Source organism: Spea bombifrons, chromosome 3 (assembly GCF_027358695.1).
Source record: "Spea bombifrons isolate aSpeBom1 chromosome 3, aSpeBom1.2.pri, whole genome shotgun sequence".
In the NCBI taxonomy this organism is placed as follows: Eukaryota; Metazoa; Chordata; class Amphibia; order Anura; family Pelobatidae; genus Spea; species Spea bombifrons.
This window is the reverse complement of record NC_071089.1, coordinates 85,209,918-85,235,433: the sequence shown is the minus strand read 5'-3', so window position 1 is coordinate 85,235,433 and position 25,516 is coordinate 85,209,918. Positions and strand designations below refer to the sequence as shown.

The following is a 25,516-nucleotide window of genomic DNA, read 5'->3' as shown; positions in this document are numbered from 1 at the left end:
GAGCACAGTTATCGACAAAGTGGGTTTTTGAGACATATCTGAAAACTAGCAAGATTGATGGAGAGAAGTAACAACAAATATCAGCATGGCTTACTTAACCAGGGAGAGGAAAATGAGATGGTAAGATACAATATTTAACTGTATGTCATAAAAGTAAAAGCAAAGAACTTACAGTGTGCTTTTTAATGGGTTCTCATGCATTATTTGATACATTGCAATAAGTAATGAAAAGAGGTAACATCAATGAAGCATATAGGTGTAACGAACACTCAACTACTATTTACTGCACATATTCTATTTGTCTTCAAGTGAGCATAGCTAACAGAAGGAGTAAAAGACAAATGTATGATCAAAAGTGTTTATGTAATGAAGCTCTGAAAAAGAAAAAACAGGAGTGCCAGTTTAAGAACCCAGTTCTAAAAGGTGGGAATGTTATTTGGGTTCTTAAAGAAAAGTGAGTTTTAGTCCACTGGTCCTCTGCTTACTACAACCAAGGCCTAAGGACAATGAAAAATAAGTAGATTGCAGCTATCGAATGATAGAACAATGAAATGTTAAGATCTTAATGTTTTGTAGTTACCATTAGTGTTTTATATTTTAAAAATACATTGCATTAAAAAAAACCTTCTTTGTGTTTCCAAATACAAAAACTAAAGCATTTACAATTGAAAATCACGTAATTATACTAATTAATTTTACTGGTCTGGCTCCATAGTCCTCAATATAGATTTCATTTACAATCCAAAAACATATTCATTAATTTCCCACATACGGGCATATGCCAAAGAACTAAAAACCACAACCAAATGTTATATAGTCTGTGTTGTTGCTTAAATCAGAGGTTTCAATTCAAATGGCACTTTCGATAAGAAAGTATTATGTTTTTGCAAATCAAATTTGGCACTCACTAATAGTTACAACATATTGTTAGTTATGGAATTATACCCATTGTTTATAGTACATTCAATGTTGCCCAAGGACACAGCAAACCAACAGAATTGACTGGCGATATGTAACAATGGCGCTAGTCGTGAGATAATGGGCACTATTGATATTTTGTTCCTAAATAGTTTGTATTAGAATGACTGTATTCCTATGATTCAATAACATAAATATTGATAACTGCGTAGCTCAGTTACACTATTTATTTGACTGGGTTTAACAAAGCAAACAAAAAAAATTAGAAAAAAGAAATCAGTTAATACCAAAGGTGTTTATTTTCAAACCCTATTGAGAAACAAAAGTCCATAGTCATTAAAGGTGTTAAGTTAACAAGCTTTGTTAAGCTTTTTTTCAGAAAAGTAATGTGATCTAAGGCTTGGCTCATTTGGTAATTTTTTATTTCTTTTATCACACAAAGGTCCAGCCTCAAAATAGTTCTATAGCTAATATTTTGGAATTCATATGCATCACTAGCAGTATAACCGGTTACAAGCATAGTAAAATATTTGTTTATTTTGCAGGTAAAAATGAAAGAAGAGAACACTAATATTATTGATTTGCTATGGCAACAATGTAATACTTCATATATGTATGCTTTAAAATACGCCATTAAAGACATCAAATTTATAGTACATTTGAAATCCTGTTATAGCTAAAGCATGCAAGCTCTAAGAAGTCTTTTTTTCCCTCATAGGTATAATGCAAGTGTAGTAGTCTTTATAGCTTGTGCCAAATTCCAGTCAATTTCAAGTTCAGCCTTGATATACTCCCACTCACATTGAGCCCACTCGCTTTCATTCTTTAACTTTTACTATTTCCTGTTGCCTTGGCCAAAATCCTTCCTATGATAAACACTTCCCTTTCGGATTTTCATTTCCTCTAAAGGTAACTTGGTGTCTCTTAGCTGCAGCAGAACTCTCTTTATTCTTACAATAGGACCATATGCTAGAAGATTTATCTTCTGTTGAACTCTACACTGAAATGCAGTCCATATGTAATGTCTGCCATGTGGCCACTTTAAGTCCCCACGGCTTGATGGTCTGCCTGGCATTATCAAGCAGTATTTTAAAAAGGTACCACATATTTACAAGCTATTTAAAAGTGGAACTGTTGCTGTTGCTGTCATACAACTACTTATAGTTTATGCATTTTGTTTGTTAATCTACATAATTGTTTCTGAGGTATTTAAGGCGGTTTAAAAGTTCACCTCATGGAGACTGAGACGAGAGCAATGGCGTACTGTTGATAAGCCAGCATTATCACATCAATTACCTGTCCAGAAGTTCTCTCCTTTCCACTCACCCTTAGAAAGAAAGAAAGAAGGAAAGAAAGAAAGAAAAAGAAAGAAAGAAAGAAAGAAAGAAAGAACTTAATGGAGATAAATAAACATGCTGATCATAAGAACAACGAGTTAAGATACCTTTTTACCAACCCACCTTTTTTTTACATCTTCTGGATCAAGAGATGAACTTGATGGACTTTTTTCAAACTAAATTACTATGTTAACCATATGTCACCATACAATAAGTGTCTAGTATGTATATACAGTCTTACTTATTTTATTTGGTAACCACCATTGTATATGTTTATTTAGTGTGAAAAATATAAAAAAAGAGAGTGCCAGATCTGCTTTAAGGTTACCTTTGTAACAAAAGTCATTATACCAGATTTTGTTTCTGCAGGAAACATTTGGTTATAAGATACAGTCTTGTCGAAAAGTGGCCTGTGTACTTGGATACATCCTATCCTGTGGATTTCTGTGGCTGATATTATACTGGAAACCAGAATGGCATGTGTGGGCACACTGTGTTCCATGCAGTTTGCAAGAAGCTGATACTATACTATTGAAAACGACAGTAAGCACATAGTTTACTTTACATGCCATACCAATCCCTTCACTCATTCCCCTTTATTTGATTCCATGTATTCCATATATTTTTCATTTAATGTATGGTAGTTTTATTCTCTTTGCTCTGCATGCTATTTTCCTTTCTATTTGGGGTTAGTTAAGATGTAAGGAAGTAAAATGAGATGCATGCCATTTTACCCAGCAACACTTAGCCCCCCAGTTTGCTCTCATTAACCACAAACTTAATTGGTTGCACTTTTTCTGTTGGTCATGGCTTGATGAGAATTGGCAAAAAAAGGGATTAACATTTATCACTCCGAATCGATTGGTGGACGAACATTGTTCTTCCTGTCTCAAGTTCAGTTGTTGGCAGTTAGGGCAAGTTTGTGTTTTCTCCATATGTAGTGACATACCTTATGGCTCACCTTCATGTGCTTGCTTATTCACAGGATGAGTTTGAACAATATTTCCGGAAAAATGTGATATGGATTCCACTGCAGAACCTGAATATATCAAAAACCACAACTGGTCAACCTGTGATTGCTGACAGCAAGTCCATTATCACCAAATCCATCCAAAAACCAGACTTAAAGGTAAATGGTGGAATAAACAATGTCATCTGAGTGTCTCCTAAGCAAATGTGTATTGTATTGGAAATGATGAAATTTGATACAGAACTAGAGGAAATCTAGCTTTAAAGGCATAGCATTGTCCAAGACAATGTCGTGCTAGGCAGAGCTATACTTTTTTAGGGGTGCAATGAGATAATTATTCCCCTAAATATTTCTTTTGCTAACTCACTAATGAGTATTCCAGAAACATCATAATAGTTTTCACCATTCCATGTAGACTTTCCTCTAAAGTGTTCCTTGTACATTGTATCATATAGTCAACAGCATTAAGCTCAGAACAAGAACAGATACATTTTATACAGTCTAGCTGACCCTCTTTGACCCTCTGTTGGGATGTATTTTGGGTTCTATATACAATAAGTGAGCATGGCGCAAATATAATGAATGGCAACATGTCAGAAACATCTCAGCATGAAATCACGGCCCTTGGCATATACTATTATTTGGCAGCCATCCAATGATTCTATGCGCCTAATGCCTGTCCATTGCCAAAAGAAACATACAATAGGAAACAAATGATCCAGTTCAGGTTAGTTACCAGATGTCATTTGGATAACATTGGATAACTGTGGACCCCTGTCAAATTGTGTTTGCTAAATATGTGTCTTTGGCCAGCAAATCGTACCCTGGGGCAAGAACCACAAGAGAAGGGTTGAAGGGCTGAGACATAAACATATTCCCATTCTCATTTATACACAAGTAGGGTCTATTCTCTAGAACACACATATCACACACATATATTAATACATGTATTAAGATAAAAGTAATTAGTTATAGGCTCTCTGCTTATATATTGTATGTGTTATATATATATATATATATATATATATATATATATATATATATATATATATATATATATATATATATATATATATATTGTATTTTAATGGTTTATACTTATTTGCAATTGAACTGTACAGGTTAAATTGATACGAGTGCAAAAAGTCAGCTATGTGTGGGACCAAGAAGAAAAACAATTCGTAAGAGCCGGGTGAGTGGAGTGATGTTATACTATTTTTTAGCAAACCCTATTTATGCTGAGACAAACACTATACTCTATTAGCCTCTCTTATACTTTATCAATAAACCAAACAATTTGTTGCAGAGTCTTAGAAGATAATTTAACCTGCCATGACATACACTCGAAATTTGCCTCTGGACTAACAAGCGAAGAGCAGAACATCAGGTAAACGTTCATACTTTAGTGATAAAAGGATAAATTTGTATACATTATGCTAGGAACATTAAGTTCAAATTCTAGTAGGCTGAAAGCTGTGTAAATATCTAGTAGAAAGTGCTGGCCTAACAGTAGCTGTTTAGCTTTTTATTATTAGATTATAACTAGTATTGAGGTAATAGGTGACCAAACTGGTGGAAGGCCTTGTTCATGGACTGGATCCTGTGATCTCCCTGGTCCAAAACCCCCATGTCTACTGTAGCATATGTGTTGCAGCTTCGTCACTTACGATGGCTTACATGTGAGGGAGTCGGGGGGGGGAATATGGATTAGTGATGGTCTCAGTACTTTTCCTTCTAATCAAATTTTTTCTCTGCCTTCTAAAGGAGATCGATATGTGGACCAAATAAAATAGAAGTTGACATTGTGCCTATTTGGAAGTTACTCTTCAAAGAGGTAATATGTGGAGGGCAACATGTGGAATATTGTCACAGAATGTATTCACTAAAGTGTGCATTGCAGAGGGTTGAGTTGAGGCGAAACATTTCAGCTTCACAATTTAGCTGTCCATTATGAAAAGTTCACCATGGTAAGTTATCCCAGTAGTCAGGCAGTGTTGTGCCTACATAATATATTCTGTCCTGGCGGGACATGTAAAGCAAAGTGCCCCCCTAGCCCCATCATAGCGAACACATACACACTTACAGTTCGCTGATTTTATGGGAGAAAATCATTGAGGTTGACCAGTCTAGAGTTAGTTAAGTTTAACTGTAAAATTAGCAAAAGAAACATACTATTAGGTGCTATGGTTATAAGTCTATTTTTAAAACATTGCACTTTATAAACAACACTCAAAGTATTTTTTAGAGCAAACCTAAGCTATTCTAAAATAAAATAATATAAAAAAATATAGTTAATTTACCATTTTTTTTGGAATTCTACATTTTAAATATTAAATCTATACACTGGATTTTCTTATTAAAACAAACAAATATATGAATATTAAAAGCCTGCCTTATATGTATGACATGGGAAAATGTATCTTAGATTTTCCGTTCATGTGGGGTTATTCCTCCTAATTATAAGGGTGAGTGAGGAAATGGGTGATAATTTAAGACCAGGGAATAGACTAGATTAGTCGGGATCTGCTAGAAGCTGCATCTGGTCTCAGTTTCTATTTAATTTTAAACTAAATATATACAAGAATTACATTGGTTGACAAATATCAAGCACACACACATTTAGTTTCAATAAATTAATTTACTTTATGCTAAAAAAAACTATGACAAGAACTAAAGCATTTTTACGTTGTCTTGTATTTTAGGTTTTAAATCCATTCTATGCCTTTGAAGCTTGCAGTTTGGCCCTGTGGTTGGCTGTGGGGTTCATCGAATATTCAATTGCTGTTATTATAATGACTTTGGTATCAATCATCTTTACTGTGCATGATCTAAGAAAGGTATGGCATGTGCAACATTGAAACATAGCCCATGTGAAGTATTTTACAAAATGTGTTAAATACATGTTGAATAACAGAGGATGCATATCATTTTTTGGGGGAAAAAGATGTTAATATAATATTGACAACTGAGAGAACATGTGCGTACTGAGCTTCATACGCTTAGGGAATTAACATCACTAATTTTGGTGATTTCTAGACTAATATTAAAAAACCTGTTTCCCAGGAAACTATATTGCCAAAAGGGATGGAAATTGAGTACTGATGTAGGGAGGTCACCACTACTTTTTGAGATTTTACCAGAAATGTATTTTACTCTTGTAGGGACAGAACTTATTTATTACCGGTAATATAATTATTGGGTTATCTAGTGCCATCATATTCATAACTGGTTTTAGAGATGATTAAAGATGCATTTTTGAATTAGTTTTTTATTGTCACTAGTTGAAGGGTAAGTTACATTAAATATATTAACCATCTTTATCTCATCTAAATTACATGTTTCCATTTGTTCTAAAGGAATCTGTAAAGCTTCACAATCTTGTTGAGTCAAACAACTCTGTCAAGGTCACTGTGCGCCTAAAAAACGGAGGTATGTAAAGTCAGCTTGATTTAATGATTAATGATTTAATGTAGCCGGTGATGAATTATGTTTGAGGGCTTTTCTAGGTCTGACCCAGGGCAGTACCTCAGCCAGTCTTACACCTCCATGGCACCATTCTTTTACTGGGCAGATGGATATGACATAGTCATGTCACACATCAATAGGTCATGAAGACATGGCAAAGATACTATGAAAGTTGTGCCAGATAGGTACATACCTCTATGGTGAATAAGGTTGATTACAAGGGACTTCTGATCTCCCCAAGCTGCCCTTCGAGAAGTGGCATACCAGGCCAGAACCTTCATCTAACAAAAATGTAATATACAAGTACTACTATTTACAGGCTTTGGAAAAATTTCCAGGATCAGTGTATTAGTATAAGTCTGTGTGAGTTAGCGTGTGTGTGTATGTTAGCATTAGTGTTTATGTGTGGATTAGCATGTATGTATACTTTTGTGTGAGAGTGTGCATGGGAATGTGTGTGCCAGTGCCTATGTTAGCTACTGGTGGGCAAGAAGCCTATTAGGCCACATGATTTGACCTACCTCCTAGGCCAGAAGGTACCAGCCCTCTTCTGGATAGACTTGCTCATTTTTATAGTTTGTTTAAGTCAGGAGGTAACGATTCATCTAAACTTCTTTAACCCCTTCCGTACCGGGACGTACCTGGTACTTCCTGGTTAACAGTCACCGGTAGACCGGGACGTACCAGGTACGTCTCCTCCAAAAAACGCCCCCACATCACCACAATCGCGGTGATCGTGGAGGCGCTGCTGCTGCCGTCTGCCCAGGACTCCTGGGCAGACAGCACAGCCTGTCTAAACCCGCCCCCAAGCCTACGATCACTCCCACGGAGTGATTTTGTAGGCAGAAACAGCGATTGCAGAAAAATCTGCAATCGCGGTTTCAGCTGCCACAGGCAGCTTCAGGGAAGGGGGGGGTGTTGAATGGGTCCCCACACAAGTGTGGGGGCCTGATCCAACACCCCCCTGCTGCCTGATCGCTCCATGAGAGCGTCAGTGCAGCGTTAACCCCTTGCGGCATTGAAGGGGTTAATTGCCGTTTTGTAGGGGGCTCTGCTGCTGGTGGTCTGCCTGGAAGCCCAGGCAGACCAGCAACAGCAAAAACGACCCCCCAGAAGTCCTCTGATCAGTCCTGTAGGACTGATCAGAGAGACTCCTCCCCTACAATCTCCAGTCTATTGGAGATTGTGTCCCAGCTGCCAGAGGCAGCTTCAGGGACAGGGAGACAGGGTTCTTTGGTCTCCACATGAGTGTGGAGACCAGACTCCACACCCACTCCCTTGCTCAGTTAACCCCTACCCCCCCTCTTCCTCAATTAACCCCTTCAATGCTGCGATTGTGTATGACCCCCCATCGCAGCATTGCAGGGGTTAATATTAGTCCCCACAAGCTTGTGGGGACTAAATATCAGTCAATGCTGTGCTTCAATGGAGCATCAGCATTGAAAGTTAAAAAAAAATTAAAAAATAATAATAATAAAGAAAAATAAAAAAAATTAAAAAATAAATAAATAATTAATAAAATAATAATAATAAAAAAAAAATAACAGCACTGACCTGAAAGTCCAGGGTGCTTCCAGGTCAAATGCTGGGCTGGGCTGATCAGATCGCTCCTAGCCAATAGGAGTGATCGGATCATTATGGCAGCCCATGGATGACCCTGCTCTACAAAGAGAGAGGGGTCATCTAGGTTAATTATGAAAAAACACAAAATATTAATAAATAAAAAAATCATAATTATTACCTGATCACTTGTCGGTGACATTTTAAGTCGCTGATTATTGATCGGTCTCCCTGATTGATGTCAGCGGCCTAAACCTGTCACTTACAAGTAATCTGATAAAAAAAAATATTTTAAAAAATGTAAATGCCCATGTTCCAGTTTTGCCCTCATAGCTTCCTCAAAAAATGCATGAACCATGCATGTGAGGCCTTGTTGGAATCAGGGGATCTTGGTGAACAAAATGTGGTGCTTTCTTCCACTGTTGCACTTATGGTGTGCAAGAAATTCAGTGCAACATTGAAATGTATGCGTTAAAAATGCAATCAAATAATTTCCCTGTGAAGTTTGGCAGACATCAGTGAAGAAATGGCTGGCTGAAAACTGTCAAAACTACCCTAGTTGAACACCTTGACTTGTCTACTGTTCATAAATATATACTTTTATGGGGTAATTTACAGTGGGGGGGCTTCCAAAATGTCCCAAATGGGATATGGGCCCAGGAAACCAATTTCTGAAAATTCCAAATTTGAAAAGGAAAATGCGCATGTTCCAGTTTTGCCCTCATAGCTTCCTCAAAAAATGCATGAACCATGCATGTGAGGCCTTGTTGGAACCGGGGGATGTTGGTGAACACAATTTGGTGTTTTTTTCTGCAGTTGCACATATTCTATACAAAATATAATATAAAATCTAAAGCAACATTGCAACAAATGCAAAAAAAACAAAAAAATATAAAAATACCTCAAAATTTGGCAGCAATTGGCGATAAAATCCCTATTTGAAAAGTGTCAAAATGACCCTAGTTGTACACCTTGACTTATCTACTGTTCATAAACATATAATTTTGGGGGGATAATCAGTATCTGTGACAACTATTGCAGTTATTAGACTACCATGCCAAATCTGAAAAAAATTACATTTCAAAAACGTGATGCATGCCTTGCAATATTTGCCCTATACTGGTCAAAATAGATAAAAATCCTGGCCATGTTGGGTGGTTTCCAAATCAGGACAACTTAATGAATATATTTGGGATAATTTTTTCCCATTGGTTCAATGTGTGTACAATTTGTATGTATACAAAACTGTAAAAAAATGCTTTTTTTTCATTTTTTCCCCACTTTTTCCAGTTTATTTCAAACAAAACAATGTACTACCCAGCTTAATATGGTTTCAATTTCAACAAGCCCTACTTGTGCTGAAAAAAACAATATATGATTTGTGTGGGTGCACCAATTGATAAGAGAGAAATTACAGTTGAAGAAAGACATGGCAAAAACACAAAAACGGCTCTGGTCCTTTAGCGACACGTTAGTATCAAAATCCCGGTCCTGAAGGGGTTAAAAGCAATTCTTCATGTGTGTGTTTTTATGAATTTTCTGTGCAGTGAGTGGCATGTTTTGCAATGAACCCAAGTTCAAGTGAAAATGTATATTATTAACGACATAAATTCCTCTGTATAATAAACATCAACAGAGACTGTGTACAGGTCTCATTGCAAATACTTTATTTTCTCAGAAACTATGACCACTTGTTATGTTATACTGACTCAAAAATGCTAGGTTTTCCATGGGTCTGAACAATCCTAAAGCTGGCAAGTAATGGCTAATCATTTTTAAAACAATGCTATTTTTAATTTTACTCAACACCTACAGAGTGCAAAGAGATTGAGTCCCAGTATCTGGTTCCAGGAGATGTAATTATTCTCACAGGAAGAAGGCTTTTCTTGCCCTGCGATGCCATACTGATCAGCGGAGGATGTATTGTAAATGAGAGTATGCTCACAGGTACACTTCAGCAAATTAGGCATGACAGTCGAGAAAGTCTTTTCCATTCCATCTTGTTTCTCTACTCCTTGGTATTTTCTCTGTTTTTTTCCCTGTTCTTTTTCTATAATGTCCTGATTTCCTCATGTACATGCAACTTTTTTTTTTTATTTCTATGCTTACCTACTTGAACCATAAAAGATCTCTCACTTCATTTGTAAGCTTATTCTTGGTACTTGTTCCTCCTGAACTGTTTGTGTTGGCTAATGATTCAGAATTTTCTGGAACCCTTTATCATTCTTACCAGAATTGCATTTAAGGCAGGATAACTGTTTCCTACACTCTCTTATCTCACTGCACCCATTTGTTTTTTGAAACAATAGCTAAACCTATAGCCAAGCTCTGAATACTTTCTTTAGTCCCTGGCCTTATCTTATATCATATATTTCCCATCTCCCGCTCCTCCAGTCTGTATGTAAGTTCCAATAGCCAGTGCATAGCATGAGGGAACATTGAAGTAAAGGATTGTAGGAACAGCCCTCACCTTCCCTTCATTTTGGGTTTAATGATCTCCTGAACTGACCCTAATACTTGTGCGGTAGAAATTTTGGTCTGCCTCTGGGGGGCAGCAACAGAGTAATGAAAATCTTGCCGACCCCTGAGCCCATACCCCTTTCGACCACCAGATGTAGCAGGGTATAGCTTCTTCAACTTTTTTGAAGATCAAATGTAGTACCTGTGGAACAGCGAAAAACTTGGTTCTTTGGCATTCAGTTTTTTTCTCACAACTAGACTGAATTTTTTGAAGCACGTTTGCTAATAGTCTGCACTTTATTATTTGTCAAGCAGCACAGAGCAATAGTAGCACAGTACGCATATATGAGCAGTTGGAGTGCACTAAAAATGTCACAGTTGAGCTCAGTCCCCGTGTGGTGTTTAACCAAATGGAGATCTAGCTATGGAGGGGATAGTTGGCTAGTCTAGTGGGGTTATTTTTTCTGGGTACTACAGAAACATGGGTACAGTTCTTTGTGCAGGACCTTCTAGTTATGCTGAGGAGAGAAAACGAAAAAAACATTTTATTCAATGAAACAAGACCATGACATCTGAATGTCTAATGCAAGTCCTTGTATATGTAGGCAAATATGTGTATACTAAAAATTGTGGATGTGTTAGAAATGACCAAAATATTAGAATTCTCCTGCAACAATAATTGGTGCAAATATTAGTTATGTAAATCAAAGTTCTGAAAACATATTGCAGTCTTCAAGGCTATTTCATCTCTGAATTTGCTAGATGTTGTCTTCTGCAAAGTAAATTGTTCTCTTCTTTATAGGTGAAAGCATCCCTGTATCTAAGACTCCTTTGCCCAGTCTTGATCGCACAATGCCCTGGAAGGCACACAGTGGTGAGGACTTTAAAAGGCACATCCTTTTCTGTGGGACAGAAGTGATTCAGACAAAGGCAGCAAGCCATGGTCAAGTGAAAGCAGTTATTCTAAGAACTGGTTAGTCAAATAGTCACAACTTTCTGTACGTCATTTATTTATATTTTTTATTCTAAAAATGTTATTCATGAACCAGCCCCAATGGGAAATGCAGCAGGATTATTTTGTGGTCGTGCACAAAAAACATTTATGTACTGTTTTTTTCACACCCATGAATTCTCTTCAATGTGACCCCACTTTAATGTGTACAATGCTGAAATGTTTTTCATGATATCCCCTTTAAACTATTATTTATGTTTTTTGTTTTTTTTTCCAGGATTCAATACAGCTAAGGGGGATATGGTCAGGTCCATCCTTTACCCCAAGCCAATGAATTTCAAACTGTATAGAGATGCTTTCAGGTTTCTCATGATTCTAGCAACCGTTGCGGTAATTGGAACAATCTACACGGTAGCAGTTTTTGTTGTAAAAGGGGTAAGACAACGCAAATCAACTTCTATAGAAATGTTGTGTGTTGAGGACTCCCCCTACTGTTCATGTAATAAATTGATACATCCAGCTAAAATAACATCCACCTTTTCTATGCAAAGATGCCTACCTAATGTATATGTTAAGAAGCACATAGCGATGTTGATGTCACTTGGTAATTTAGCTCTGCTTAATCTAAAAAACAGCATTTTTTTGTTAACATAGATAAGATGAATGCTATCTTTGCCAGTTTCTTGTTATATATATGCCAATTGGTTTATTAAACACTGGAGATTTTCTAATGCTGAAAATGTATTCTTTGTTATTCAGGAATCTCCCACTGAAGTGGTTATAAAAGCATTGATCATTATCACCACTGCTGTACCTCCAGCCCTGTCTGCTGCATTGTCAACTGGTATTATGTATGCTCAACGCAGACTCAAAAAGCAAGGGATATTCTGTATAAGCCCTCAAAGGATTAATGTGTGTGGTCGCCTTAACATTATCTGCTTTGATAAGGTTTGCAAACATCTCTTTAAAAGCATAATTGCTTGTAATGTATAGGTCTACGTTTTCACAACATAGATTAGATAGAATCTTTGCCACAAGCTTCCTCATTTGCGCCAAGCTGCGTAAGTACAATCTACATAAAGTACAAAATAATGATAAATATTATCATATAATATAATTTTATCATAAATCCTTTGATTCCAGCCTAGAGTATTGTAAGGCCCAAGGAAACATAACTTGTTCCAGAAGTACCAGAGACAAGGTTTGCCGAGGGCATTAAAAACTTTAGGGGTGGCTGGAAGTTTGGTAAATTAAAATCGGTAAATTAAAATTGGTAAATCTGTAAAAGCCCTACCAAATAGCCACTATTTAGCTACACTACTCCTGTTTTGTTCCTGCCAGCTCTTGCCTTCCCCATTGCTGCAAATACTCGTGGGGCAGATCTGGTCTTTTAGCATGTAGCCGGGAGTTGGTTACATGGTGTGAGAGCGTAAGGGTGCGGCATGCCGCTGAGTGTATCCAGCCAGGCGTCACATGTACATCATTTATCGGCCTTAAAGTGAATTCCGACTATGGACCTGGGTGTACAATATACAACTGGGTGTATGACTTAATGTAAGAATTCTTGGAACCAAAAGGAGAAATTGGGGAGTTTACCTAAACCTTCATCCAACCACACCCTCTAATGCCCTCATACAAAATTACTTACATTTTAGGTCAGTGGTAATGAAGGTCCTTTTTTAGGATTCACATTTGAAAGACTCACTTTAATTGGATAAGTTTATTTTGATTGCTTTACACTTTATGTACTCTTTTTACAGATTAAGCCGTTTTTAATTGAATTTATTCTGAGTTATTTTAATGTGAAAAATGAAATAACCTAACCCAAATAACTTGACAATGACCAAGTCGTTGCAGTCTTTCCTCGGCTCCATCTTGCACTTTTAATGCATTTAAAGATAAAAATCTGACTTACTCCTACTAAACTTAATCTAAATATGGCAAAATTAGGGGTCTTATATTACATGTATATTTAGGGGGAAGTGGGTTTGGCATTAACAGAGTTTATTTGTTGTTAATTAAATAAATATACATACCTTTTAGACTGGCACGTTAACAGAAGATGGCTTGGATCTTTGGGGTGTTCTTCCTGCCAAAGAAAATTGGTAAGTGCAATATTCTCTCTTTGGCCTGCAGTGCCTTGTCGGTTGAGCTATTATTTGCTAGCGCAATGTGTTGCATACTGTATGTAAATTGTCAAACATGTGCATAATATGTGTACAAGGCAGCATAAAAATCAAGTACTTTCATTTATACCTACATCCATTTAAGAAAGGTGTAAAAAGGTCGATCTTGTCCACAGAAAATAGAACTGGGGAAATTATCTATTATACCCAAATTCAACTAAATCAACAATTTATGGGGGAGGTTTTCTCTCTTTATGACAGCAGTAGCCAAAGTCATTATAACTGACTGACTGGTAAAGTAATAATGGAGCACTTTAGATTATTGTGTGTTGCATAGTTAATATAGTTAAGTAGGTAGAAAAAGATATAAACAACATCAAATTATATTTGTGATAGATAAAATGAAGTTTTGTATTATTTTATGATCAGACATTATGGAGTTTTAAAGAATTCCTTGCAGTAATGGAACACGGTTTTGCAACTGCATGCACCCAACAAAATTGTCAATAAAAAACATTAGTGATTATTTAAAACTGAAAAACTAAAGTAAGTGCTGATGAATTTTATTCTATTTAACTATTAGTTTTCAAGAGGTGTACAGCTTCACATCTGGTGAGGCACTGCCTTGGGGACCATTGCTAGGAGCACTAAGTAGTTGCCATTCCTTAGTGGCTATTGATGGAACACTGCAAGGTGATCCTTTGGATCTGAAGATGTTTGAAGGCACTCAATGGGTAAGAATGATTATGAATATTTGTACATGTTTGCACTAGTATGTAGACAATATATTAACTCAAATTTTATGTGCTACTGTGTTTTAGGCTAGTGCATTCTGGTTTGTCCAAATTTTAATTTTAACATAATTTGTCAATTTTGTTCATTTGTACAAATGTCCCAAGAGAGCACTAAAGTTCCATTTGCAATTTGTAGCTTCTTTCCACTCTGTCCCAGTCTCCTTTTGTGCAGCTCCACTTCTGCCTCTTCTTGTTCTTCTTTCTTGGCCCATTTCTCCCCGATATCCACTTTGTTAATCTGACCTCCTGGAGCACTTCAGCAAAAGGACAGGGCCTCCTCACACACCCACTCTATCTATTGGCGTAAGGTATAATGCAGACTGATCCGCATAGAAAGAGAAGTGTTTCTGCACTTCTCTCTCCATGGATCCAGAATAACACAGACTTATCCATGGAGTACTTCTACAAAAGAGAGAAGCCACAACATGTTCTTTTGTAGAAGCACTTCCAGAGGCCTGGATAATTCAGTAGATAGCGGACCAAGAAAGAAGAAGGAATTGAAGGTAGTGAGAGAGCATGAGAGATTGTGAGAGTTTGAGAATAGTGAATAAAACTGACAATGAATTTTGTTTCTAAAATGAAAAGGCCATCCAAATTTCATATAAACCGAAATGTTACAAAATTAAATTCATTGTCCGAAAATAAATGAACCAAAATTAAATGAGAAATGTGTCTGAAATGCTTTTGGTCCATTTGCACAAGTCTAATGAGAATGTACAGTGACGATTTGGATTTTCCAGAACAATGTGCTTATGTGGCTTTATTTATTTATGTTTTTGGGTTTACTTATGCTTTACATGCTGTAAATAAAGACTTCTCTAATTTCATAATTTAGGAAGTCCAAGAACCGGAAACCGAAGGCAATGGAACAGAATCCTCCAATCTGATTGTGAAACCAGGACATAGTTGCAATAGCGTAAGGGTTTATATGGTTGTGAGCTAGGTCTGTTCTGCAATTATTTAACTCAGATGGGCATGGTTTTGAAGAGAATAAGAATCATTTAGTTTAAAGAAAATGTGCAGAGTCTGACCCCAATGGTTCCATACATGAATGTTAAGTGTTACAGCTGAGTACTTTATTGTAGTGAATTTTATAAATTACTTTTTATACATACAACGTAAAGTTCATTAAAGTATAATTATAAAGAAATTTAATTTTACATATTTTTAGAACTGATGACTGCAGGGTCATTGTATACATATGATAAATATTGGAATGCAGTTTACATGATCATGTGTTCATTTCTAGGCTTCGGTCAAGGGGATTGTCATTGTCCATCAGTTTCCATTTTCTTCTAGTCTTCAGCGCATGTCTGTCATCACCCAAGTTATTGGAGAAGATGAGCTAGTTGTTTATATGAAAGGAGCACCAGAAATGGTAACAAAGTTCTGCAAAGCAGAAAGCGGTGAGACATTTTGTTTTATTTTTCTTTTTTAGAGTTGCTAGTGTTAGCTTAAAATTGTGTGGGTAGGTAGTTGATAGCCTGGACATGACCCTTAAGAAAATCATATGGCTCTCACTTAAGGCAGTTTCAAGCTTTGGTGCGTAAATATCTCATATCCAGTATATTGCTAACTTCTGGGACTCCATCTTGATGAGAAATACTCATTACAAGTTTTTATCCCTGCCATGAGAGAGACCGCTCTGCCAGATGTTACAAAGGAACATAGAGCAAGTGTCTAATTTAATACTAACTTTATAGTAACAATCTAGTACATATAAGTAAGCAACTTGCAAACATTACAGTGAAGTGTACCCATCTTCTAGAAGGTTCCTGAAAGTTTACTGTGTCCTTTATACTGTATATAATGTGTAGTCTGAATTAAAATACAGCTAAATGTAAGAAATATAAATAGCAAAATGTCTACTATATATAAATAATACTTAAAACAACTTAAAAAACGATTAAAATAATGTAACGTTTCAGTATATATAACACTATTGCTTCAATTGCAACTGTGAAATAAAATATATTTTTTATACAGTTCCAAAAGGCTTCACCAGTGAGCTCCAGTTTTATACCATGAAAGGTTTTCGGGTTATAGGATTGGCTTATAAAACCCTGAAAGGATATAAGACTGAAGGAGATTCAAACTTCATAAGGTATCAGGAGTATTGATGTTTGCATGTTAACTTCTGCTTAAAAGATAATGAAGGAAGAATTAAATTGTTGGATTTATGTTAGCTGCTTGAGTATGACGGGATTTCTATTTCACAGTACATTATGTTGTCTTCTCTTGAGAGATTGTACGTGACAAAATCATGGCAACTAACAGTATTTTATGTAAAAGTAATGATGTTAATCACAAAAAAAGCTCTTGAATCCTAAATTTATTAATCCGGTGGTATTTGGCAAAAAAATGTAAGAGTTATTTCGATAGTTATTATGGTTTGATAACTAAATTAGTAATTTATATCTTAATTACTATTTTGTTTTTGAAATGAAGTATTAACTACAAAATTTATATAGGCGTAATTCTGAACACTGTAGAATATACCCAAATTTAGCAGCGTGTTAACCATAAAAATTGGATTCTCATTAAACTAAATAAAATAGGAAATGCGAAGTCTTTGGTAAAAAGATAAATAAATACACACTCCACATGTGCTAAAATACACGTGAAATCAGTAGCAAGGCAGCAAAACTGAAATGGAAAAGGCTTCTGAATTTGCACGTGTATTTTGTCATTTATCAACCTTATTGACACATGAATGCTTCCTAATTTGCATCACAATAATTTTGGTGATACGGGTGCTACCTAATGACTATAATCTGAAAGGGTGGTATTAGCATAATAACTTAATTTATCCCACAGTCTGTGGCTTCTTTAAACAGTCACACCTCAATTAGTTGGAAGAGTAATACATTATTACCGTACATTACTGTACATGAAAGCCAAAACACATAACTGCTGTGTATCATATGATGAAATAATTAACAGATGAACTGTGTGAAACGAATGCATTGTGAATGATTCTTTCTGTGTCTCTGTTTTTTCAGGGAGGAGGTCGAATCAGATCTGGAATTTCTTGGTCTACTAATATTAGAGAACAGATTAAAACCAGAAACGAAACCAGTTTTGCAAGAACTAAGCTGTGCCAACATAAGGACAGTTATGATAACAGGTGGGTTTTTTGTTGTTGTTGGATGGCAAGTCTTGAATCATATACTATGTATGTGGCTAACTTGTTTACATTTTGTAAAATAACTCCATGTTATATTTTGCTTTAAATTACGTATTACAGGGACACTCCAAGCATCATATGCACTTTAATGCATATGTAAGCTGAGAGGTCCCTTTACATTTGTGTGTTCACATGGCAAATGTTTGGGACTATTTACTGTGCCTCAGGTGTGCTCGGCCAAACAGGGTCTCCTGACATGCTAAATATTTACTGCCAATCAGCTCCAGCGCTAGTTTGGCGAATATAGATGGAGATTTTAAAGAGACTCCTTGCATGCATGTGTGGAAAGCTCTCCCATTGATGTTAATGGAAGCACTTTCCCACCACTGAGTGGCCACGGCAAGAATTGTCAAATCATGGAAGATATAGGGATATAGATATAGGCAGCTTTTCCCTAAGGTAAGTTTTTTTAAAAAAAACTATACATATAAAAATAAGATTTATTTTATGGGGAAATGTGCCCAGGTGAGGATACATAAGCAGTTTTCTTTAATGACTTATTGTATTTATCAAGCTTATTTCATATGTTAAATTACAAGACACTTTATTGGTTATTCCTTGGGCTATTCACGTTCTAATCCATATTTGTTCTACAGGAGATAACTTGCAAACAGCCATAACTGTAGCAAGAACATCAGGTTTAGTCCCGGAGACCAGCAATATCATCTTGGTGGAAGCTGATGAACCAACTGGATTAAAATCAGCAAAGATATCCTGGCACCCAGTTGAGGCCCATGAACAGATTTCAGATGATGGAAAAGTAAGATTTGAAGAGACAGTGACTTATCTTTTCTCCTGACAGTGGATAGGGACAGAACCATAAAAACAAAAGTGTGTTGAGAAGTCCATCCAATTTCTGTCTCTGTGTATAAAATACCCTCCTAATACCCTCCTAATAAAGCATGGTGTATTTCTAAATCTACATCATCAATGTATCTACTTTAAGGTTATTGAGTCTGCAAAGGGGCTCTGAAATGACATTGCATTTCTACAGAGTGACTTAAAAAGTAAGGTGTGTTTAAAGAGACAACCCATCCATCGCATGCACTTTAATGCATGGTAGCTGAGATGCCCCTTTAAATTTCCATGGTGCCCATTCTTGTAAATGCATAGGGGAATTCTGTAAAAAATACTTTCATATGTGTTGTTTGTTTAAGGGATCCCTGGGACACTAAAGTGTGCATTGTGTCTTCTGGTCACTATAGATATTACAAAATAGGAGGGAAAACGGGGATTAACAAATGAAGAATAAGGACAAAAAAATATATGTTGTTATGGTGGCACCTTCTTTGTGCATAATGATAATAAAATCCAGGAAATTAGGGACATCAGGGACAATGCTATTGTGGGGAGCAAGTTGATCAGTATCACTACAATTAGGCTGGAGCAAATCTCTCTTCTTAGTATATCTCATCATATAGTGATTGCTGGATAAACCTTTTAGATTTACATATATTGCATTTTTTTAGGATACATTGAATATTGAGATTGAAAGACAAACAACTGAAGAAGAAGCAAGAGGCAATTATCATTTTGCCATTAGTGGAAAGTCATATCAAGTAATTTTACAACATTTCCAGAGTTTGTTACCAAAGGTAATTTAGATGTCAAACGTCTAGTGTTGGAAACAAATGGTGATGAGTTTTGTTTCTAATAAATATATTTTTTTTAATGACAAAAATGAGATGAGCTCATCTCAGAATGTGATCCAACTCCTAAGCATAGGCTGGGGTTTCACTTTGGCTTGGATCATACATCATATTTGCTGGTTGGCCCACCTCTACTTGGAATACATATTTTATATATATATATCTAATATTTACAAACCCCAAATTTTATTAATTAATAATTAATTGTGTGTTCTATAAAATAGCTTATAATAGAAATTGCCAAATACAAAGTTGTTTATGCATGGCCTTCTGGAGGAATACTGATTTTTTTTTTGGAAGGAAACCAAAAGAAACTAATAATTGTAGAAAGTAAATATACAGCGATCCAGTATATGCAGGGTAAATATTAGTGTAAACAAACAATATGGCTGAAGAGACCAAAGGCAGCTAAATCAGCTACATTAAATTACTTAATTATGTGAAAATTTCTGCTAAAATGCATTATTTAAAATTTTTTTTATGAATAGTCATTTAAAAAGGCAAGCTATTATTCCCATACTAAGCTAAATAAATAAAAAGTAGCTTTATTCAGAGGAGGAGATAAAACAAGAATTAGTATGTATTGTGTATTTATATTGTAGAAGTGTGTGTTCTACCAAAAAATATTTTTTTATCAGAATTAGTTTTTTAAATATTAGTTTTTTAAAATATTTCATATTTGTTATAATCTTTATATTCTTTATTGCAGTTGCTGGTGAATGGAGCCATCTTTGCTAGAATGTCCCCTGCACAAAAATCCAGTCTAGTAGAGGAATTTCAAAAACTGAAGTAGGTGTAATCTGTCAACCTGTCAATTTGTATGATGTTGATGTCATTGAAATTCATTCCATTTGCAGAACGATAACCAGACCTATAACCCTGTGCGAGGGAATAATAATTAAGTCACAGTGTGGACGTGGCCCTATTCTTTTACAGATAAATTCCCAGACTGTATTATAGATTGAAATACTACTTTAAACATGTGGGCTGGACACAACTTTTTTCTTTATGTTTATAAAGGCCAAGCGAGACTTGAGACACATACAAAAAGAGCCAGGCTTTGTCTAGTAATCATTTTCTGTTCTTTAGAAATGAACACGTTTTAATTTATATTTACCCCTTAGAGTACCAGAAACCTCAGCAAGGCAGTAGCTTACTTTACATACAAATAATGAGAGAGAGATGTACATAAAGAGAACATGGAACAAGAAATTTGTAGAAGTTGAAAAATATCAATAATGGACAATTAAAATATAATTAAAAGACACTGTATTTTATAGATCACCAAAATGTTGTTGTAAAAGATGTTAATGGTTATTGGTTAACTTAATTTATATTTATGCCAACAGTTATTATGTGTGTATGTGCGGTGATGGTGCCAATGACTGTGGTGTAAGTATATTTGCTTTATTATTTCAATTTCACGATATATAATAATGCTATAGAATGCTTGAACACAGTCAGTTTTAAAAGGTGAATTTTTGGGCCAATTGCATTATTGGTTCCATCTATTACTAGTTATTTTTTATTAAAACATAGCTCTTGAGAAATGTGGTCATAATAGAAATCCAAAACTATACAAGTGTAATGCACTATTGTTTGCATATAGTTTTCTTTGTACGTGGAAGATTATGAGAATATACCTTTATAACGCAAGCCTAAATTTTTAGGCTTTGAAAGTCGCCCACGCTGGGATATCTCTCTCCGAACAAGAGGCGTCTGTGGCTTCTCCATTTACATCACGTACTCCAAACATCGGATGTATTCCTCAGTTGATCAAGTAGGTTCATGTGCTTGTTCTTTGTAACAAGGATTGATCTATTGGAAACATTAAACCTTTTCTAGGGATCTGCTGTATGTCCATATTGAAAAGCTAAGCTCATCAGAAAGCTATGTCATAGGTGGAACATCATGATGAGCATAGGTGGAACATCAATATTTTTAAACATAAATATTCTTTATAGAAAAAAGGATGCATGAGCTATAAAGTGTATTTAGGCACAACTTGATTTTAAATATTTCATTATTTTGTAGGTAATATAATATTTTAAATAAATAGTAGATCTATAAACTCTGTTTTGCCCCTAAGACAAGTATAGCATTTGGAAGCATGGAAAGAAATCTTAGCTGATGGTCAAAGTCAATTGGCTACATTAAAACATTACTTACTTAACAGCTTGTAAGCAGTCATCTTGCCAAACCTGGAAAATCCCAGTAATGCTCCCCTCCATGTGTGTCCCTCTTTTTCCATATGGGAGCTGAGGTTTGTGCAAGATAGCCTTGGGAGACAGAGTTGGGCATGGGGATGAGGACAAAATGTATAAAAAATGAACATTAATATTTGTTTTTTTGTCTTACAGAGAAGGAAGAGCTGCTCTTGTCACTTCATTCTGTGTGTTTAAATATATGACACTGTATGCCATGATACAGTTTGTTTGTCTTCTTCTGCTCTACTGGGTAATTATAATTATATTTCACATTATGTTTGTTTGCTTCAAAAATGATATAAAAGAGTTTCACTTATATTGAACATCTTATATCAAATCATAACTCAATGAGTTACATCCTAAACGTGTTTATTGAATTACTCCAAATTTTTACTTTATTTGATCCCACAATACAGTATTTATTTATACTTTGCTCTTTCCCTCTTGTTTTAGCAAATAAATATCCTATCCAACTACCAGCTTCTTGTTCAAGATGTGGCTGTCACCATTTTAGTCTGCTTGACAAGTAAGATATAACATCTTTCTATGTTATCATACCAAAGGTGCCAATCATGGCCTCAGCATAAAACTAGATTTATTGGCTGACAATGGCCAACCCATAATCCAGACCCACAGTCAAAAACTGTGAGTTTGAAGGTATATTCACGGGATTACTGTTTTTGTGCTCAGAAACATCATTTTCTGCTTTTAAAAACAATGCATTCTGGGTCTTGGCATATTTTTTTTACCACAATGAAACATATTAACACAAATTGCCTACTTTGAGATCTGGGAACTACTACAATTTCCAAGCAGAAATAAGATAGTAACTTCTTGTTAGGTAATATGGGGCCTGAAATATTTTAGCAAATTGAAATGTGGATCTAATTTTTTGACACTTTTTGTACATTGTAAAAAGTGGTACATAAAGCAGAAGTAGAATTCTAGGTTAAAGTACTGGCAGGTAGAATAAAATCTGGATGTGTGATGCCCTCTAGTGACACTTGGGAACTGAACATCTTATGTACTCTTCAGAGTCAGAGGACAATTTTCATACTAAAAATTTCAAGTTAGAACCATATAAAATAATACATAACCCTAATATATTTCCCCATACCAGAGAAAGGTAGGTTGGAGGGTACTTATTTTTAGGGAAAAGAAAGGACTATTTGAAAATTGTAGAGTATCTTTTGTTATGCCATTTAGCTTAACTTTAATGGGCGATGACAGTGAGCACATGGGTTGGGTGATGATTTCTGTAGAGCATTAGCAGACATCCCTATCACCGTATTTTGCAGCTTAATTCTCACATGTCCCTTATGGTCGTTACTTACGAGAGCTTACGACTGGATGTGCCATAGATTTGTACAGAGACACTTACTTCATTTTGTTAGAAGGCAAGAGCTGAAACAAATATACATGCATCTACATGTTGCCTATATTTATACATCTGTAACCCTTTAGATCAACCTAATTAATGAATTAAATCTTTTTTTTTTTTTAGTGAGTTTGAACCATGCCTACCCAAAACTAGCTCCATACAGACCTCCAGCACAACTTATGTCACCACCTCTCTTGCTTTCAGTGGTTCTGCATGTTCTTTTCACAATAGCTATCCAAGTATATGGCTTTGTTGTCATTCAGAAGCAACCTTGGTATTCCACAAATCCACAAACGTAAGATATTCTACTTTATATAATCATAATGAAGGTGAAGGAATATTTCTAAATATTTACTTATAAATAAATATTTATATGGTATTTTTTATGAGATGTTTTCAAGGTAACAATCCTTTCCTTTAATTGCATTAATTACTTTCAATAGTTTTTTATTAATTTTCAAAGAAATAAGAAGTACAAATAACACCAATAGTAATACATGGGAGACAGTCACAGCTGTCAGTTATGATCAAACCAAGACAGTCGCAGCTGTCATTACATTGAAAATTCAAACCAATCTGGCAAGGTCAGTCAAAAAGAAACAATGTCTGTAAATACAAGGCTCTTTACTAAAAGTTCCTAGTGATGCTTAAATATATTTTCTTCCTGTAACACAAGCAAAAGTCACTTTTTATGTTTATTAGGCAATAGGCGAATACATGCTATTTGCCATTTTGATGTAGTGATAAAAGGCAACATAGGCTCCTGTCTATGCACCCTTGTCATATGGGAGTTCCTCTCTGTACCAAAACTAAAAGATAGGCCAATGCATACTTACTGTGACCTGCAGTCTCATAAGCAGGTGGGTAGCTCCTAGGCTTCTTTACTAGGGGGAGATAACCCTTTTGGGTAGTTGTTCTCTTTGGTGTGCAGCAGCTTTCAATGGGCTGGTTGTATAGGTCAGAGAGTGGAACCTCTGTAGTAGATCTTTGTATCTCTTCTACCTTGCATTCTAAGGCAGAATTCTGGGATATTATGTCATATCCTATAGCTCTGCTCAAAGGATGAAGACCTCCTTGGTAAGGTAGGCCAAGGTCAGTCCTAGGCCAGCTACCCCCATAAATACATCACTGGTGGTCATTTCAGTATATTAAGTTTATAAATGTTAACTTTAAAATTGAAATTTGTCTAAATGACTATTTAACTTTTTCAGCGCTTGCATGTTTGTTAATGGAAGTTTGGTCCCCAGCTCTGAGATGTTCCAAAACGGTGGTACTAATTCATCATCCACTGGGGCCGCTGCATTTGAATTGAACATCAGCCACAAGAGCTATGAAACAACCACACTGTGGCCCCTGACCACCATTCACTGTATAATAGTTGCATTTGTATTCTCCAAGGGCAAGCCTTTTAGACAACCAATTTACACCAACTGTGAGTATTCCCTCATAGATGCATGCTACGTTTGTGACCTACATTTTATGTTCTATTCAAGTTATTTCTGCATACATAACTAAAAGAAAGAGTATGCATATTGGGTTAGGCTAACCCATGCTTTTAAATTACCACTGTTAAAACTATGGTTGTATATCCACTAATTATTCATCAGATACATCCCTCTGTTAAAACTCAATTAGTGGTTTAGAAATGTGGTCATTCCAAAACCACAGGTGCCCATTGTTTACACACACTTTATCTCTCTGTCTTGTTGTAGATATCTTCACCATGGTACTGGTGGCCCAGCTTGGCATTTGTATTTTCCTTTTATTTGCTGACATTGAAAACATATACATTGTCATGGAGGTAAGCTTTTGATAGTGATGTTTTAGTGATTCTATTACAATCTTATTTGAGCAGGACTCCTTACCTTTTGTTTCTGTACGTGAACATTGTACTAATTATGTACTATTTCTATAACTATAACTTAACACTGCATAGTTGTACTTCAATATTGGTTCTGTTTTCTCAGCTTGTCTGTACACCAAACTCTTGGAGAATCACCCTTTTCATCGTTTTGATCATCACGGTTGTTGTTTCGATTTTAGCTGAAGTAAGTCTCCTAAGATAGTTTACCAGTGCAAATGTATTGTTAATATTATAGTTTCAAGTTACAAGTAGAAGAAAATACAGATGCTTTAGCAATGAATGTAGAGGCTGTTTACGTGGCTGAATTATTAAAATGACCTATTGTCACAGTTTTAAGAGATACATATTTCATTCTGTTGATCTATCTTTCTATGTAACCCTTTTTACCATATTTGTATTTATTATGTTTTACCAACAGGAGCTGATAATTGAGAACAGGAAACTCTGGTTGCTGCTCAAGAAATGTTTCAAATATAAGTCAAGTAGTCAGTACAGAAAAATAATCAGAATGGTGGAGACAGATCCAAACTGGCCTCCTATAAACCGGACATACCGCACAAAGCCACTTAGCCGGCATACAAGTGAAAATAATCAAGCATACAGCAACCCAGCCTATGAACAGGAGTTCAAAAAAGTAGATATTTAA

General features: G+C 35.7%; 1 protein-coding gene across 1 annotated transcript; it reads left to right on the top strand.

Moving 5' to 3' along the window:
- The first annotated feature begins 57 nt into the window (after positions 1–57).
- On the top strand, positions 58–25,516 carry LOC128484061 (probable cation-transporting ATPase 13A4). Its single transcript, XM_053460379.1, has 30 exons — positions 58–120; positions 2,625–2,798; positions 3,241–3,384; positions 4,347–4,417; positions 4,532–4,612; positions 4,990–5,059; positions 5,928–6,062; positions 6,582–6,654; positions 10,066–10,197; positions 11,513–11,683; positions 11,940–12,097; positions 12,422–12,610; positions 13,706–13,767; positions 14,372–14,522; positions 15,418–15,498; positions 15,832–15,988; positions 16,569–16,686; positions 17,585–17,709; positions 18,366–18,529; positions 19,239–19,364; positions 20,128–20,207; positions 20,768–20,810; positions 21,089–21,198; positions 21,779–21,875; positions 22,079–22,151; positions 23,130–23,301; positions 24,218–24,438; positions 24,719–24,807; positions 24,974–25,054; positions 25,289–25,516. Exons 1-30 carry the CDS (start codon positions 58–60, stop codon positions 25,514–25,516), a joined length of 3,639 nt encoding a protein of 1,212 aa, XP_053316354.1.

Coding starts and splice junctions, on each gene's coding strand:
- LOC128484061 (XM_053460379.1), top strand. CDS start 58: ATGGAGAGAAGTAACAACAAATATCAGCATGGCTTACTTAACCAGGGA. Junction 13,768..14,371: donor CTTCCTGCCAAAGAAAATTG/GTAAGTGCAATA, acceptor TTTAACTATTAG/TTTTCAAGAGGTGTACAGCT. Junction 18,530..19,238: donor AGATTTCAGATGATGGAAAA/GTAAGATTTGAA, acceptor GCATTTTTTTAG/GATACATTGAATATTGAGAT.